Source organism: Blennius ocellaris (genome assembly GCF_963422515.1).
Source record: "Blennius ocellaris genome assembly, chromosome: 14".
NCBI lineage: Eukaryota > Metazoa > Chordata > Actinopteri > Blenniiformes > Blenniidae > Blennius > Blennius ocellaris.
In genome coordinates, this window is record NC_137663.1 from 23,269,985 (window position 1) to 23,288,000 (window position 18,016).

General features: G+C 44.7%; 1 protein-coding gene across 2 annotated transcripts; it reads right to left on the minus strand.

Moving 5' to 3' along the window:
• Positions 1-455: 455 nt before the first annotated feature.
• dhrs11a (dehydrogenase/reductase 11a) lies at positions 456-17,902 on the minus strand. 2 transcript variants are annotated; one of them, XR_013936922.1, is made up of 8 exons: positions 17,615-17,902; positions 4,344-4,553; positions 2,282-2,376; positions 1,970-2,099; positions 1,775-1,867; positions 1,608-1,673; positions 1,428-1,519; positions 456-1,269 (listed from the first exon to the last, which is right to left on the minus strand). XR_013936922.1 is itself a non-coding variant. In XM_080508931.1 (7 exons), the coding sequence occupies exons 1-7, from the start codon at positions 17,744-17,746 to the stop codon at positions 1,478-1,480; spliced, it is 768 nt and encodes a 255-aa protein (XP_080365057.1). In that variant the 5' UTR covers positions 17,747-17,902; the 3' UTR covers positions 456-1,477. The 2 variants fall into 2 exon arrangements, 1 of the variants encoding a protein (XP_080365057.1); XM_080508931.1 differs by having other exon boundaries at positions 456-1,519.
• Positions 17,903-18,016: the final 114 nt, after the last annotated feature.

Below are 18,016 nucleotides of genomic sequence, written 5' to 3' on the forward strand. Positions count from 1 at the left end.
AAAGAAGTTGAAATCTTTATGTTGATGTGTAATTATGAGTTTTAAATGATGGGAAATTAAGTTTTCCATGCTGATCTCATGTCTGTGAAAATACATGCAGGTTAAGAGCGCCATCTTTTGGTCATACCGGTTGAGACAAGGGACCAGGTACAGACCTATTTTCTCAAGAAACAGCAAAATAACCCCCCCCCACACTCCCCTTTAAAATCACGAGCCACATTTTTGCAGACTTGTGTATTAGAACAAAATGACTTTCAGAGCTGATAATCGACATGCAGACGATTATGAAAGGAGTTCATGGTTCATGTCAACTGTATAATATGTAAGGTGCAATAAAAACTCTGTCACAAAGTTCAGAATCTGCATCTGACTCAGGATAATAAACACGACACAAAGGATAACTTCCTTCTGGGCAATGTTTTTTTTTAATTTTTTTTATTATTATTATTCTTATTCATCATAATTTCATTTAATGTGAAATTTCCAACAGAAGGGTACATGTTTCTACAATATACATGTGCACAGTTAGTTTCCTCCTACGTGAGTTGCCAGTGTTTCCCTCATGTGACTCCTCGCGATTCAAAGTGCAGAATAACTGAATCTACACAGGCTTGAAAGGTAGAACGTAAGAACGCCTGTGATTTACAGACCCCGGTGTCTCTCCTTATGCCCCCCTCCCCCATCAGAGGAGGTTTATTATTGATCCAAACGACGTCAACCCGGGGCAGAACGGTGGTGGGGGGGGGGGTCTATGCTAAGTGAAGGTGGCAGAATGACTGTTACTTAAGAGTGGGTACGGCGTGTTATAGCGTCGGGTTAGTTAATGTGAGACCACCTCTATCTAGAATCAAAAGCTAAAAATATTTAATAAAAATGAAAACGAGAGAGAGAGAGAAAAAAAAATTCTTATAAACAGCAATTACTCTCAATTTAATTTCAAAAAGATATGTTGTAATGACCTACAAAAAAAAAAAGAAGAAAAAAGAAAGAAAACATGTGCAATCAATGGCATACTCTTCCCTCTGAAGTGACGACGGTCATGTGGACAGCAACTCTCGCTTTATTTGTTCCTATTGTAGTTTGGAGTCAGCTTCGGCTCTGCGGGGATGGGGGGGAGGGAGGAGGGAGGAGGGAGGGAGGGGCTCAATTCACAAATATCGGGGTTGCTGCATTCAGTAGTATTTTCGTGTTGGTTAAACAAAGTCCACGCCCGTCGGTTCCACCTCCGCTCAGCCTCCTCAAGGCTCCGGTCCTCCTCGCTTCACGTCCCTGCAGACCCAACACAGCTGTGGTTGTTTTGTGTGTGTGTGTGTGTGTGTGTGTGTGTGTGTGTGTGTGTGTGTGTGTGTGTGTGTGTGTCCCCTCCCCTCCCTTCCTCCCTCCTCCCCTCCCTCCCTTTGCCCAGCGGAGTTCGCTAAAGGAGTCACCATGGCTGCTGTGCGGTCTGCTCCTCCCGGCAGGTTTTCCTGCTTCGCTGCTATGACACCTGCTCCACGGGCCTCATCTGCACGTCTCCGATCTGAACAAACAAACAAACACTCTGGTCAGCGCTGAAAGCCGGCCGGCCGCTCCGACTTCCGTACGGGAGGACGGCGAGTCGCGGGTACCTGGACGTGAGGCGGCGCGCTGAGGACAAACGTGACAACACTGGCTAGGTCTTCTGCTTTCAAACACTGCGAACCGGAGAGAACGTGACACAGTCAGTGAGGAAGGAAGGAAGGAAGGAAGGCGGCGCTGGCATGGCGGGAGACGGGATCCATCCAAGCCCACTTACTTTGATGCTCTCGTACACCGACGCCGCTTTCTCCGGGTCGCTGTTGTGCAGCCGGAAGGCAAATTCAGTCTCCACCAGTCCGGGCGATATGCACTGCGGGACGGGACAAGACTTATTCGCCGTTTTGCACAGACAAGACGCCGTGCCGCCGCCCGCTCCCGACTGCACGTTTTTTACAAAACGCCGTGCGCTCACCGTGGCTCTGATGTGGGTGTTGGCCTCACGCAGCTCTTGCCGGATCCCCTCGGTCAGGGCGGTCACGGCGTATTTGGTGGCGGAGTAGAAATGGACGTCGGCGTTCGGCACCACCCGATGCCCGCTCATACTGGAGCGCCGGGGGGGGGGGGGGGGGGGGGTGAATGTTCAGATGAATACATTAGAGATAGTTTTATTAAGTCACGTTCTCAAATGGAATTGAGAAAAAAACTTGCAAACAGGAGGCTTTATAGCTCCATAAGTGTTTTTTGTTGTTGTTTTTTTTAATTCCATCCTGCTTTAACTCCTCACCTGTTAATGTTGATGATGTGGCCGTCGTCCACGTTCCTCTCCTTCATTGATTTATAAGCCTCGCGGGTACAGATGGACAAGGCCAAGATATTCACCTGCAGAGGCGGCGAGAGCAGACGCTTATTTTAACATTTTCATATGAATCGAGGCGCAGAAATTATTTCATTTTAGGAGTCTGTTTCAGTGCAGGACAGACTAATAGAACCCCTCCATGTGCAGATTTCAGTAAAAGTGATGTGCAATACCAGGAGAAGGGAAGGAACACAACAAGTTTACACAACAATTTCTGTTCCCTGGTTGTTTCTATTTGATATCTAATCTAAACTGCACAAAAAAACAAACTATTTGATTAATCCCAAGGTGGAAATTCAAGCCCTTCCCGCAGCTCACAAAATAGAAAACAACAATTCATAGTTACAACACCAATAAAAATGATCAATATTCCCAGATGCAGCGGTGACAAACTCAATGATGTCACTGGTTTTTACACCGTCTGATAACACGGGATCTCTCGGTCCGCTCACTTGCTTCTGCTCTTTTGTCCGTTTATAAAGAGGTGCAATGGTTAAAAACAAACAAAAAACGATCAAACAATGATGTGTTCACATGACGCATCCAATTAAGTGCTTTGTTTTCATTTGTGAAGGAGTGCGATTTATTTTCCCAGTGAATAGGGTTCATGTTTGCAGGCACCTTTTTTATAAGTTGTTATGGTGTTGGAGCTGAAAATTAACTTGTTATTGTGGAGGAAAAAAAAGGAATTTTAAAATGTGGAGCTTGTTTGCCGACACCGGGATTCAGGGGTGAAGTATTGGGACGTATTTTGTGGGAAACAGGTCGTCACCGTTGCGTTTTGGGTGTCTGTTTACATGCCGATGATGCAACTTCCTGAAAACGGCTCCCGAGGTGCAATTTTTAAAAAACGCTCCGACACCCGTTTCCATATAAACGGGGAAAACGCTACTTTTTGAAAACACTGAATCCGCGTCGTGGAAATTTGTTTGTTTTCAGAACATTTTAGTAGTATTGACACTGTAAATGTACTTTATGTACTTCTGCCAGGACACACGTGTAAAAGAGATCGTTAATCTCAATGTGGCTCTCCTGACTAAATAAAAGACAATAAAAAAAAAATGCAAAAAACTACAGTTTTCAAAATGCTGCCATACAAACACAAAACTTTCCTGGAGCGAAAATACAAAAAACGACGCATTTTCACTTGAAACGTCTCTATTGAGCAAAACCGAAGTCGACTTATTTCTGGGCAACGTCGGTCCGAGTGTTACTTGTTCCTCCCTACTGAAGGGATTATCATCCCAATGACAATGCGTCGTATCATCATAGTGTCATAATCGGTCTTTATAAAATACCAAATTACAATCCTTAGGTTTAACTCTCTTGCGTTTAATCACAGACGTCTGTGTTCAGCTGCTCCGTGTCCCCCGGGGTCACGGCGTTCAACCGTCTGAAACCCGCTGCTCCCGGCCGGCTTGAGGGCGAAAAGCCGCTCGCGGGAGCCACATTGATAGATAGCAGGTTAACGGCAGTGTGGAAGCAAGATGGGGGGAGGGGGAGGAGGAGGAGGAGGAGGAGGTGACCAAACAAGGTCAGTGGGCAGATTAAACACAGGCTAAAAATACACGCTGCTGTACGCGTTCGTGAGGGCTGCCATGACAACAGATGGGCGAGTGTTACGAATGCTGGACCCGGGAGAAAAGAGACTTTTAGAGCCGGGGGTGGTGGGGGGGTGGGGGTCTTCAGTGGTCAAGGGCTTAATGAATGACAATGTGGAGTCCAAACATGAGAACTAGAGCTGGCTTTCATGAGTAGGCCTCAGCTTCTCCTCAGAGCCAATGAAACTGCCTCTGTGAGGGGAGGGACGCCTCCACACATCACCGCTTTCACTTCAGCAGCCGTTTCAGCTCCTCCCTCTGCTCTCCCACTACAGAAGAACCACTATGGAGTCAATAGAACATTAGCAGGCGGGCTTTCGGCATCGTTTTTTTCCCCTCTGTTCATTTTTACAGTGCGTTAAACTTGTATGTGCCGGTGATTCGCTCACGTCGATCATGTTCCTCCAGCCCTCCGTCTTCCCGCTGAGCAGCGGCTCGCTGTGGGCCAGGCCGGCGTTGTTGATGCAGACGTCCACGCCCTTGTGCAGCGTCTTGATGGCCGAGAACATGGACAGGATCTCCTCCTCGTTCGACAGGTCGCACTTGTAGGGGATGAGCGTGCCGCTGTAGCCGGCGCTCTGGCATTCTGCTGCCAGCTTCTGAAAAACACACAAAATAACACTCCATTTAATTTAAAATTCATCTTAACAGAGGTCATGGGCGTTGGACAAAGTGGCTTATTTTGATCTCTTGGACTGAGAGGGTGTTGATGATTAATTCTCAAGCGCGGTAATAAAGATGGGAGTCGGCTGATAGAACGCCCTACCGGCTCCCGCGGAGGAAACGCAGGGAGGCCGTGCAGCCATAAAACCAACAGCACATCAGCTGAGGGCCAGAGGTAATCTGTCAGCACCATTGCTCAAACCGCCACCATCACCAGGAAGAATGCAGTTAAATGCTGCTCAAAAATCAAACTTCAGACGAGAGGAGAGCTGTAAAACAGGCCCATCGCCGTGTGTGGTCACGATGGTGACCGACCAACACGTCTCACTTGACGCCTCGCTCCGGACGCCCGGCGGGCGGTGAGGGCGGGGCTCCTGACACTGAGACCGTGACACCGGTGACGGGATTTAACGTCTAGGACGTTGACCGTGAACGCTCACACACACACACACACACACACACACACACACACGTTAATGCTGCAGTGGGAATGATTCGGTCTGAACACCAGGCGACGGGATCGACGACGTCCTACAAACGCTCAACTCAACAATCCTATCTTACATTTCTCGTGTTGTTAAATTCCTTTTATTAAAAGCTCTACATGATACGCGATCTAAAACAACGTTTAATCGGAAAGACAACGATACAAGCTGAAATGATTGATTATAACTATATTATCTCTTGAAAATAATTCACTGGTTATTCTTAATTTAGCCTGAATGCTGTTTGGTAAGTTACACCGATATTGTGAACTACACGATATATAACGTCATTACTTTTACACTGCTATAAAATCACAAAAATTACTTCCCCCCCCTAAATTTAATTTATCCAAAAAGAGCTTCTTATTTATTTCATGCAATCTGAAATAATCCGCAAGTTTTAATCATACATCAATTGTTTAATTTATTTAGCAATGAAAAAGCAGCACTTTTCTCAAGTTTTCTTTTTTTTCCATTATTATTACTGTGCAGCAAAGTCAAATAGTAAAAACCTAAGAGGATTAAATAAATTGCCCTATTTTATAATCTCTGACTGAAACAACTCACAAAATAATCATAAAAAATAAAAACCATTCTAGTGGAAAGGAACAAACATCATTTCCATAAAAACGTTTCCTATTGCAGACAAATAAGGTTTCTTAAACACACAACAGGTGCAGGCGCCGTCCAAACATTATATTCATGGACAAGTGCACACAGCATATATTTGCAGACTATATTCATCACTGATCTCCGGAAGGTGTAATGAAAGTTCTTTAAATATAATTCTTCCAAATACATTCATAAGCCTCTGAAACTTCTGTTTCTTCTCTGATGGGAGGAAACAAATCACTTTGTGCTGCCGCCTCCGCCAGCGAGAAGAAAGAAAGAAAGAAACAAAAAAAAAAAAGAAGCCATTTTTGCACAACGGTCTTGATACAAAACCACATCCTGACATTGGCCAGCGAGAGACTTGAGAAATCACAACGTTAAAACCTCACGATGCCATTTTCACACCGTCATCAGTTACTTGCTCAATAAAGACACCGTGGCTTCAAAGTGAGGACTGACGCTGCTTTATAGGAACCGCGGCGCGGCGTAAAGGGAGCTGGCACACATTTAACGATTATCTATTCACTGCGTTTCTCACGAAGCGAGGGAGATCACGACACTTTATGACATTTTAAAACACTTTGCAGGCGAATATGACACACGGGTGTAAAGTTAGTCATCTGTATGTGTTGCAGAGCGCGTGTATATTTGACACCGTAGTGGATTTTCAACAAAATAAAGCATTAAATGCAATAAAAAAACAACAACCCCCTAACTGAAAATATGGCTTGCTGGATGCAGTGGGTGCGTGTCACTACAGTCACTTGCACTCGCCTCATGTGCATCACGTTAGAAGAGGTATTGTCATATCTGGTGCATTAACTGGAAGAGCGGCTGTAAACAGGTCACATGTGCAAAGTGCATGCGACGGCGGCGTTTCTGTTTTGTGAATGTTGTGGATAGAAACAAAGAGGCAGCGCCGATTTAGCACAACTCGTTGGTCCGGCGGTTAGTTTCGCCGGTCGTTAATTATTAATATTGGCCATAAACGAGTCGTCATCTTGCCTTTGTGTTCCAACAAAACGCAGCGGAGAGATATTCGTCGTGTCCCTCACCGCCAGTCTGCAGATTTCGCCGCTCCGCCTGTAAGCCGTTTAACCGGGATTATCCGAGAGACGAGCTATTACCTGGGCAAAGCTGTCAAAATGCTAAAAACACTTGAAAACGTGCGCCGCCCCGGCAAAACACCACAGAACGTAACGGGGAACCGTTTCCCGTCTGATGCGACGCTGCGTTTTGTGAGCCTGCTCGGCCACAATAATGCCTTTTGACCTCGACGTCCGACGTGACATCGGCCCCGAGCTTTGTAACGTCACCCTGCAGGGGGCCTGCTCCGGACAGGCTGCTCTTTAAAAAGAGAGGCTCGTCTTTATTCAGAAAGGAGGTTAATGTAAAGGGGAAGCCGGCGAGGGGGGGTGGGGGGGCCCCGCTCTTTTGTTGGGAGAGGAAGAATTACTACGGCGACTGAGGGTGAAGTGAGGGCGGCTGTGATCTCGGTCCAGCTCCAGGAAGTCCCAGGCTGTGAGTCTCTTGTGTGTTTTGTGTGAGTGGGTGTGTATCTGGCACCGGCTGCACCGTAGCGATCGGGACCCGGCCCTCGCGCTCTCGCCACACCCATGACGAGCGCTGCAGCGAGCCTCCCCACAGATAAGCAACCGAATAAATATAGAGCGGCTCTGAAGATCAAACCAAACGTGATGATTTTGCACATTTTCTCAGGGTACAAACCTTTTAAAGTTGATAATCGACAACATACAGTGCAGTGGTTCTTTAACAGCATGAACATGTGACCTAACCTACTATTGATTCACAATTATACATATTAAATATGCAGTCAATAGAAGATAAGTCAAAATTATGTTGACGAAAAGTAATTTAATCAACCTTGAAATAACTTGCATTTCTTGTTGTACTGTCGATCGGCTTTCAGCATACATTATACGCTTTCTGAAAAATATGGACATTTTCATCACCTATACTCTGCGCCACAACACAGAAAAACTGTAAAGTTGGAATTTTAAGGTTATTAATGGCACTACTTTAACAGCGTCAAATATAATAAGTGACACACGGGTCAATTCTCTATTATAGAATTCTATTCGTCTCGTTATCGTCACATCAAGGTGGAGCTTTTTTCCCCCCCAAGCCGGTACCAGCAGCCACAGTCTCACAGATAGATCGACATGTTTCAGTTGGTTTTGCAGTCGAGTTACACTCCTTCATACGAGTCCTTGTAGAAGATGGACAGATCTCTGGAGCTCGACCTCCGGCGACCCAAAACGGAATTTGCATACTACTAATTCACACCTGCCTCTCGCAGGTTGTGGACATTATCAACTGTTCCTCACACTGTGGCGATGACATGGTCTTATTTTAATTAAACATCCAGGTGGATAAATGTGTGCAGCTGAAACAAGTCAATACTTTCAAGAGGTACAGGCCCTTTAAAACAAACGCTGCCCACACATCAGCGTGTGTTTGAAACCCCTGGATAATTTAATCTATACTACCAAGAGGAAACGGGCTCTACTTTGTTCAGTCAGTTGTAATCTGCCACTCCTCCACTAGATGCCCTTATATTGCCCCAAACCACCCAGAGAGATGAAACCAGGGAAGGTGTTTTGATATTATTCTAAAACATTTCACATCAATACGTCATTTCAATATATTAACTCAAAATCAATGAATCTCAGTGTGGATAAGATCGACACACCAAGACACAAAAAAAAGCATGTAACGTATTTGACAAATGTACTGCAGATCATTAATTCTTTACAAAGACCCTCCGCGACCGACGCCTACACAGTCACATTCATGACCTGGAGCCCCCCTGCAAGGGGAGGCTGTTGCGTAATCTCCACGATGCAATGGACATCATTGTCCCACATCATATTCATCAATCATTCACCCATTCACGGGAAAACCGTTGTAAATCGTCCGGCAAAAACAAGTCGCCAGAGGAGAGCGGGGGGGGGGCGATAAGGAGGAGGATGCTGAAGTGCTGAAGGGAAACAGGCTCTCGGTGGAGAGCCGAGATCGATTGCACAAGGCAGCGGAGAAATTAGATTTGTCTCAGGTCCACTCAGGAGTTCTCGCTTACAAAAAAAAGGGGGAGGGGTCGTGTTGCCCTGGCGCCATGCCTTCCCCCATACTTTATATACCGGCTGTTAAAAGGTGGCAAAAGAAAAGAGAAACGGGAGACGTAGTGCAGAGCTACTCCGTCCTTCTTACTATTACAATACCTGTGACACACAAAAAAACAAAAACCCCCAACTGTTTAGCCCGTCATGGCGCATTTTCGTCCTCATTATCAAGAGTGATGTCCGGTGATCACAAAAAGTGTGCAGAAGGAGGGAGAACAAGGGGGGAGGGCTGGCGGCCACTAAGAGAAAGTGACAGGAAGAGAAAACGCCGAAGCGCGATGCATTAACAGTTATCGAAGCACATGCAGCGCCGCACTACAACCTTCTCTGGGACATGTTGTACGAAGTGCGGCTTCAAGGACAGACCCACCCCACTGACTGAGATTCAGGCAATACTTCAAACTGCAGTTAAAGCGCAGTGTCATAAAAGTTTTTACAGGCAGACACACCTTGAAGAGTTGGACAAGCCTCCGCTCCTTAGGTTTTCAGATTGAGAAAATGTGTCATCACAGAAACTCGGTATCTAACTTAGCTCCTGTTAATGTGATGTTAAAAAAAACCTTTTTTCCCCCCAAGTGTAGGTTGACAGAGGAGCAGGCTGCAGGGTCGAAGGTGACAGCAGGCTGTATATTAGGATTGCAGCAGGGCAGAAGGGATGGCTGCCTGATTATCTCCTGTTTGCACTGAACGCCGCCACTAAAAAAGTCTAAAGGTTGAACGGGGTGGTTTTTATAGTGCTTTGCTCAGGACAGCCTAATCTACACGGGTAAGATAAGGTAAAAAACAATTACCTCTTTTGTTGGGAACTACCCTCTTGCTCACAGTAGGGAGTTCCAGGCGATAAACAGACGTACGCCTCGCAAGCTGTGCAGAAAATTTAATTTTGACATGTGCACACTGCCTGGTATTTCTATACGAGTCAAAGTCTTCATCACCTCTACAGGTTAAGGATATTAAAGTCAGGTATTGCGCAACAGACTGGTGCAACCAGTGTGGTTGGATTTTACTTTCCCAAACAGCTTACTTTACTCAGGAAAAATAACAGTGACGTGAAGAAAGCTATGTCTATATTCACAAAGGGAACGAGCATATATATTAATCATCATATATCAATATTATACAATGGAGTATCTTCGTATTTTGAATAGTGGTACAAGAAAGAACAAATTAACATAGGTATCGACATATGTGAGCCATGGAAAGTTAACAAGATATGTTGACAGTGGAAGCAGGGTTAGTTAGTTTTTGCGGAGTACACGTGATGATAACGTCTATTATTTCCCCAAAAACCAAAACAGTTTAGCGGCTGATTGGAGTCTCGTGTTCGACCACCCCGAGTGATCGAGAGTCTCTTTTTGGACAGTGGGACGACGTTATTGTCCTCAAAAGGGAAGAATCCTCTCTGAACAAGTATGAAGAAATTTGAGTTTCCTCACTTTGTACTTCCAATACCTCCACCTAAACAAAGAATGCACGCACGTCTGCCGATTTTATCAGTGAGTCATATCACTCATACTTGTCTCATGACGGAGGAGACGTCAGAAATGGACAGGGGAGGGGCTTTGTTTGGACGCAAAGCCTTAACAAAGTGGGCCAGGCTGGATTGTGTCTATTCAGTACGTGAGCTGAAACGTTTCCAATATCAGACCAACGCTCTCAAATCCAATCTGCCTGCTGTTGGAGCAAAAACAACCCCGATTGCATTTTTTTTTTATCATTTCGTAGAAAAACTGAAGTTGATGTACTTGTATATTTATTTTTGTGTGAAACAGATTCATAAAGGAATGTGTTCACCTCACGACATCGCGTTCTGTTGCAAGCGCCAACCTGCTGCCACAGTTATTTACATTCCCCCCCCCCCCCCCCCCCCCCGCTTCTCCTCGCACAAATACACACACTCACAAATTATGTACACAAGCTGAAGTCGTCTTCAACAGGACAGGACAGGAAACGCTCCACCTATCGTAGCGGGAGGCCCAGGGAGGGAAAACGTCAGTGCCAGTAAACCCCGACACCTTGAAAGATGGTAAAACGCCGAGAGGACGGCACGGCGGTGGTGCATGGAGGCCGGATCATAAGGGTCAGTGAGCTGTCCGGCTCCATCACCGTTTACACCAGGGGGAAAAAACCCCCCAAAAAACAACAGTGATCTAGAAAAACAGGCCATTAATATTTTGCTCCACAAAATATTTAATTAATCTGCAAAGAATCCAGCCTTTTAAAAAGGCCTTCTGTCTGAATTAAGACAAAAAAAAAACAAACAAGCTAAAATGATTTCACCTGCTCCAGGGTCTTTGCGTCAGCCTGACGCAACCTCCGTTTAAATTGTTAAAGTACACAGAGATGACTGTATAGTTAAATCTACAAAAGTCCAGTGGTGTTTGTACAGCCGTGACTAATGGAGGATTGACATTCAGGGGAAATGCTGTTTGTATTTACTGTGCTGCTGCCGAGTCCCGGTCCTCTCCGGGGAGGAGGGTGGGGGGGGGATCCATGGAAACGCGATGGATTAGGAGTTCGGTATATGTCTTTGTCAGCTCGCGTGGAAAACACTCAGTCAGTGGAAAAAGCTTTCTGCCGAGGTAAGACAAAAGCCGAGAGGTAACTCGATAAGCCCGGCTGACAATTGACACGGGGAATAAAACCGTAACCGTGGAAGCCGTGATGAACGGTGACACAGCGAAACGCTTAAAAGTTTAAAACGTGACACCAGCTATTATTAGATTCTAAATGCAACGCACAGACGGATAACGCGTTCTAATGCTGCAGAGCATTTTGGGATAGTTCTTGGAAATCACTAAAAAATGTAGACGCCATGCAATACGACGAGTAAGAATCAGGGATAAAGAGATAAAAGTGAGACAGAGGGTATGAGACAACTGGGCAAATCTGTCTGACCTGACCCATTTCACATCTACTCAGTGCCGAAGCGAGAGGACTGGAGCCCCGACGCAGAAACCTGCAGGAGGTGGCGGAGACGGCCTCGCGTCTGACCGGCGAGAGACGCCGCCTCACTTTTTAACGGTGCCGCTTTGGATTGTGAAGCATGACTGAGCAGCTTTTGCTCCCTGCAGGATGGGCGCCGAGTCCAAGGCGGGTCAGCCAAGGTCTGAAATTAACCTTCCCAGGCCGACCTGCCGAAGGGCTCAAAGTTTTAATCCGCCGTTTTAATCACGCAAATGCAAAAGGTGGAGAGGCGAAGGGGTCCGGAGCTCTGGACGGGTTGAAGCGTCCCCCACCCCCCCCCCCCCCCCCCCCCCCACGTCTGTCCGTACCGACAGACCGTATTATAGATTCCCGTCACACCGAAACTCATTATTCTTATTACCTTATTAGCTTTTATCTGCTTCACTCACGTCGGTTTCAAATGAGCTTATGTGCAACACAAATAGGTTTATTCATTATCTGGAGGGCGATGCTCTTTCTGCTTTTAGTGCCAGTTCAAACAAATGTGGCGACTCACGCAGAGCGCTCTCTCCCACAGCAGGAGCGAAGAGAGATTTTTTTTTTTTTTTAAGGGAGCCACAATGCCTAATTCGTGATGTTTATTGATCCTGCTTATGCACCAACGCGACCGTTTCTATAGGCGACCGTTCGATTTGATTGATCAGATGAGACGAGGGCTGTTCAACATGAAAAAGCAAGTCGTGGTGATCCTTCATCCCTAAAGGTGGAGGCGAGATTAAAAACATCTCGCAGTTATCAGAAACTAACTCATGCCGTCAAAGAAATGATCTGCGACACTGCTTTAACCATTTACTGTATTGCTTGAACCAAGAACATGCATTTATGCATTTTTGTTCCCAAGTGCAATTAAAAAGAAATGGAATTGTGTTCTCGTTTTCAAAAACAGCCACAAAAATAGAATTATATACATCTCGCCATCAATCACAAACTTGTGTTGAAACTATAAATCCAAAGTAAAAACTGCCGATTCTATATTAATGCTCAGAATACTGAAACTACTGATATGATATTAAGACAACTGAGACTTGCACTATTAAGGAATCAGGCTTTTTTTAAATTCACATTTTATTTATACTCATTTCCTTTGTGAAATCATACGCAATCTCTGTAAATGAACTTAAATGTTAACTTTAAAAAAAAAAAAGAATGCTGTAAAATAAACAGTAATTAAGAGTTTTAGACTGATATAATCGTTAATTATATTATGTTCTTTAGTCATTTCTTCTGTTTTGTTTTTTCCCTTTTGTCATTTTGGGTTATTGTTTGTAAGTTGTATATATTCAAGGTTATTCCATAGAGTTCACAATAGAGACATAAATAAACCAGCCTATTCCTTTTTCTGCTCGTTTAAAGTGAAGAATACTTTTGATGGCGTTTATATTTTTATGTTTAACCTTGACCAGAAATAAATCCTTCATTTTAAATGTGACAGTATATTAGGTTTTCAACGAGATATTAGTTGTTTTTTTTCCCCCATCTGCAGGTTTTCTTTGAGGGTGGTGCAGCAATAAGAGTCACATGACATATGAGGAGTTCTTGTATTATCATGTCAGCTATATTCAATCCATAGGAACCGCCTGCAATCAGAAATAATAAGAGTCCAATCTGCTCTAAAACATTAAACACACCTCGCTGTACACAAACAACTGTCATCCATAATAAACTACCTGTTGATCCTGTTAATCATTAAATTAATCCACTTCGTTACAACAATTTGTGAACAAGTCATAGACAACCGTTTATTTCATCCCCTGCAACACATTTTAAGTTGTTCCAGCAGAAGTAACTCATTTCAACTGTGAGAATCCTTAATATCAATGCTAAAGTTCAGCAGTTGCAAAAAGACGGCCTCAAAAAAACAAAACAAAATCGAACACTTTTTTTCTAAACTTCATATTTGTGTCCCGAATGACCACAATGTAGGTCAAAGGTGTCGTCCTTCCAGGGCGACATCATCATGATGGACTTTGAAAGCAATTATGAGACTGACAGTTAAATAACTGTCTATGCAATTACCCATTTAAATTAATGTTATTAAAATGTGTAAAAGCTTGAATAGATCTCGATTCAAGCATGACGTGACTAACCAAGATAATAAAAAAATTTGAGTAGGTGGTGCACTGCAATGTTGATTTGCTTTTTATTCATCTATTTTATCTTTGCACTGTTTTTCATTCTTGTTAAAGCACTTTGTGTTACTTCAGTGTATAAAAAGTGCTATATAAACAAGGATTGATTTGATTTGGAGCGTGTGGGAATCTGAAAAGCTCGGTAAAGTGAGCAGACATATGAAAGGCAAAGATCAGCATCTGTGTTCATTCTCCCATAACTGTAAAAAAAAAAACTCCAACAGAAAATCAAAAAAACCCAGATGTGAAGATAAGACGTGTGGGTGATGTGGGACAGAATAGCTGAAATGGCGTAAAAAAAATAAATTAAAAAAAAGAGCTTTAACTTTAAATTCGACCTGAATTTTTGATGCTTCTCTCACCTACAAACTGCACATAATCTCAATAACACTCCACACATACAGCTATGAGAACCATACTTTTACACACTCGGTAACTTTAACAAACGGGTAGTTTATCCTCTAAAAAGAAAAAAAAAAAAAAAAGTAAAGCCGCTGGTTGTCACACGGTTTCACTAAAGTTAGTGAGAATGTGTGTTGCGGCCTCTTGGATGCTGCCCGAGCGTCTCCATTCCTGCACAGAGCCCTTGGTGACCACACGTCTAACTACTCCCCCCCCCCATCGCTAAACCCCCCCCCACTGCTGCCAGCTCCATAGTCTCACAGACAGCAAAACAATGCCGCCGCCACAACTTTCCACTCCACTCTCTCACAGCCCTGTTGACACAGAAAACAGGAGCCCATAACATTTGGATATATTTTCTCCCCTTTCCTCGCTGGAGGCAGAAAATATTGCTGCTGCGAAGCGGCAACTGTAAAAGGGCTTTATTTCTCCTACCAAGTAAAGTAATAAAGGGAAAAAAAAAAGGAAGTCAAGAACAATTGCTTGGTGATGCATGGACAATTGCATTCCGCACGAGCAGCATGCCAGCTTTGGCACAACTGCAGCCGGTTTACATAGCAGGGAGGATACAATGCTGGCTTTGTGACACACACACACACACACACACACACACACACACACACACACACACACACACACACACACACACACACACACACACACACACACACACACACACACACACACACACACACACACACACACACACACACACACACACACACACACACACACACACACACACACACACACATACAGGCACACACACACAAGTGACAAAATAGTAAAAATAAATCCTGATGCTTCGGTCCCATGTGTTGTCTTATCAATTGTTCAAATTAAAGTTTAAAAAGCACAAACTGTTTCCGGCGAAAGGATTTATCAATGCCGGATTTCCATTTAGTGTTTTAAGAGAAATAATTCACGTTAATAACTTGGGAGTACATGAACATTACAATTCTTGTACATTTTTAATTCGCTCTTTTGTTGTTTTGCTTCAGAGGATCCAGTATCGTGATGCTCGTATTGGGAAATAAAACTGTACGAAATGTGTGTTTGAGTGCGATGACCTTGTTTTAGTCATGCAGAAGTCACAGACGGGCTGAAACAAGCTGTTGCGGTTAACTATTGACAAGCGAGGCCACGTGACCAGAGTATGAATGAAGGCATCCGTTGCGCAATTCTGACTGCTGTGGGCATGATGAGTGTGTGTGTGTGTGTGTGTGTGTGTGTGTGTGTGTGTGTGTGTGTGTGTGTGTAAGGTAGGAAAATATCTTAAGAAGTGATTCAGTAGTAAGTCGCGACACTCAATCAAAGCGGTGGCTTGTAATCGGAGTTGTAACTTAACATCACAGTTATTGAAACCGACAATGATACAATCCTTTTTGTGAAACTTCAATGTTGTAACCTATAGAAGTGGCGCAGGAGCCAGAGGGGAACAACTCAATACAAAACGATTTACATTTAAATACAGCAGCACATGCTGGACATGTGTGACGGTGTCATATGGCTGAGCCCTTCAGAAATAAAACTAGATAATCATTAAGCACATTATTAGTCCATCACTTCTCTGTGAAGGTTAAAAAGAAAAGAAAAGACAAGTCAGTCTCTATTGATCAAACGAGCTCACATTGCCCATTATTGCTGGCATGAGGTTCTATAAATAGTGGATAACTCCTGTCCCGAGGAAGCAAATGTTGATAACACACACAAGCACAGGTGTACAACTCAAATAAAACCCGAGATAAAGACACAAAGCTGGAGTGTCGTGGACTCGTCGCAGCGCAGAGCTGGAATCAGTGGGACGAGGAGGGCAGGGCTTAATTATTGCCCGGACAAGATAAGCAAAGTGCCTTACGGCTTATAGATCGGTTCGCGGGGCAGTTCCAGCGGGGTTTGCCCCGGAGGAGGAGGAGGAGGATCCTGTCGTTGCATCGATACGCCCCTGGAAGTGGTTCTGCTGGAACATGTGCCCACATCACTTACTATTCATACCTCGGGTACTTTACCGCCGCGGTCGTCTGAATTGCTAAGCAAACAACTCGAAAGCATAACCGAGGCTGACACTAATTGCTGAGGTACAATGAGAGCAGGATTCAATACCACAAGGTTGTCTTTTATTATAATAACGGGTGTGACTTGCACTTCCCGTGATACAACAACTGACCTACAAAATGAAAACAAGTGTATCCAGATGTACTGAATCCAAAGCACGAGACACTAATTTCTTCTGGCTGGAGGCCGCTGGTTGTTTACCTACAGGGATTGATTTTATTGGACAGTGGTGTAAAACAAGGGGGGGGGGGGACTTTTAGTTTTGTGTCATTTATCTTTTCAGGCATTCTTGTGGGTGAAATGAAAACAGGCTTGGATCTGTGATCAGGAGAGACTTTCTTCACAGTCGCCCACTGTTGCTTACTGTCCCCACACAGTGTGGCTATTATATTTCTGCTCAACTTGTCTCCCGGCGAGCCGAGAAGCTGCAGCTGGAGAGAGAAATCTAGCAGAAAGTGACACTTAACAATGGGTCAATTCATGGAGGCGGTGATACAATCAAGTATCCCGACATGATCATCCGCAGGTCACGAGCGCATTAAATAAACTAGTGGGTACTCTTGACATTTGATCTCGTTAAGATTTATCTTCTTAAGACACCACAGTGATGCTTTTCGTGGGCTAAAAGTAGGGGGAGAAATCCTGCGGTTGCACGACGACAGGTCATCTGGTAACCCATAGGGGGAAACGCCGCAGCTGGATGTGACCTCTGGAGGGGGGGGGGGGGGATCCACAATGAAGTGACACCGTCCATGGAGGTGATGGGGACAAGTAAGTATCTTGATCCGTTACAGGTCGTGAGAGCGTTAAATTCTCCCCCACGTTTCAGGATCCACTCATATCAGTGTTATATTGTGCTGCAGTTTTACTTTGACGTTTGATCTTAAAGATTTAGCTCCTTTGGACACTAAAGTGACCTTAAAAAAAAAGCGATTAAACATCTCATAATTTGTGTTTTTTTTTTTTTTTTTTTAATCTTTTAACACAGCTTCACTTGTTCCAGAAAAAAGGCAGAAATACACGTTTATTTAACCCCCACACGGTGTTGATATAAGGAGCTAAACGTACGTAGCTTCGGGAGCTAACGCTAGCTAGCCCCGGTCGTCAGTTCGCAGGAGAGGAAATAAAAAAAAAATAGAAAAAAAAAATACATTCTGAGTTTCACTGGAAGTGATAAACGCGTTTTAAAATGTCGACGACCCACCTCTATTTTGTCCACATTCCTGGCGCAGCCCACCACCCTCATGCCTTGCTGGACCAGTGCCCGGGCTACCGCCGCTCCAATTCCCACCGAGGCTCCGGTGACCAGGGCCACTCTGCCTTTCCACCGCTCCATGCCCGCCACACGAACCGCACGGCCCGTCGCCACTGCCTCTCTCTCGGCCCCGGTTCCAAGCTGGTGGACTCGCACCTCCGGCTCGGCAAGACTTTAAAAAAAAAAAAAGGAGTCACGGTGGGTCTTCAATGCGCCAGCTACTTGTGTGCGCGAGTCAATGCAGCATCCGACTATGCGCGTGAAGCCAAGATCCATGCGCTACTCCGGTGGAAATATGAGGAGTCCGAGAGGAGAGAGCGCGTAAATTGTTTGGTTCGCGTCACCTCCCAC

Bases quoted from the DNA above. Each gene is read 5' to 3' on its own strand.
- dhrs11a (XM_080508931.1), bottom strand. From the start codon at position 17,746: ATGGAGCGGTGGAAAGGCAGAGTGGCCCTGGTCACCGGAGCCTCGGTG. The intron at 4,554-17,614 runs GTGGGTCGTCGA...TGTGTTTTTCAG, and splicing joins GGAATGTGGACAAAATAGAG to AAGCTGGCAGCAGAATGCCA. The intron at 2,377-4,343 runs GTGAGCGAATCA...CCGCCTCTGCAG, and splicing joins GCTGGAGGAACATGATCGAC to GTGAATATCTTGGCCTTGTC.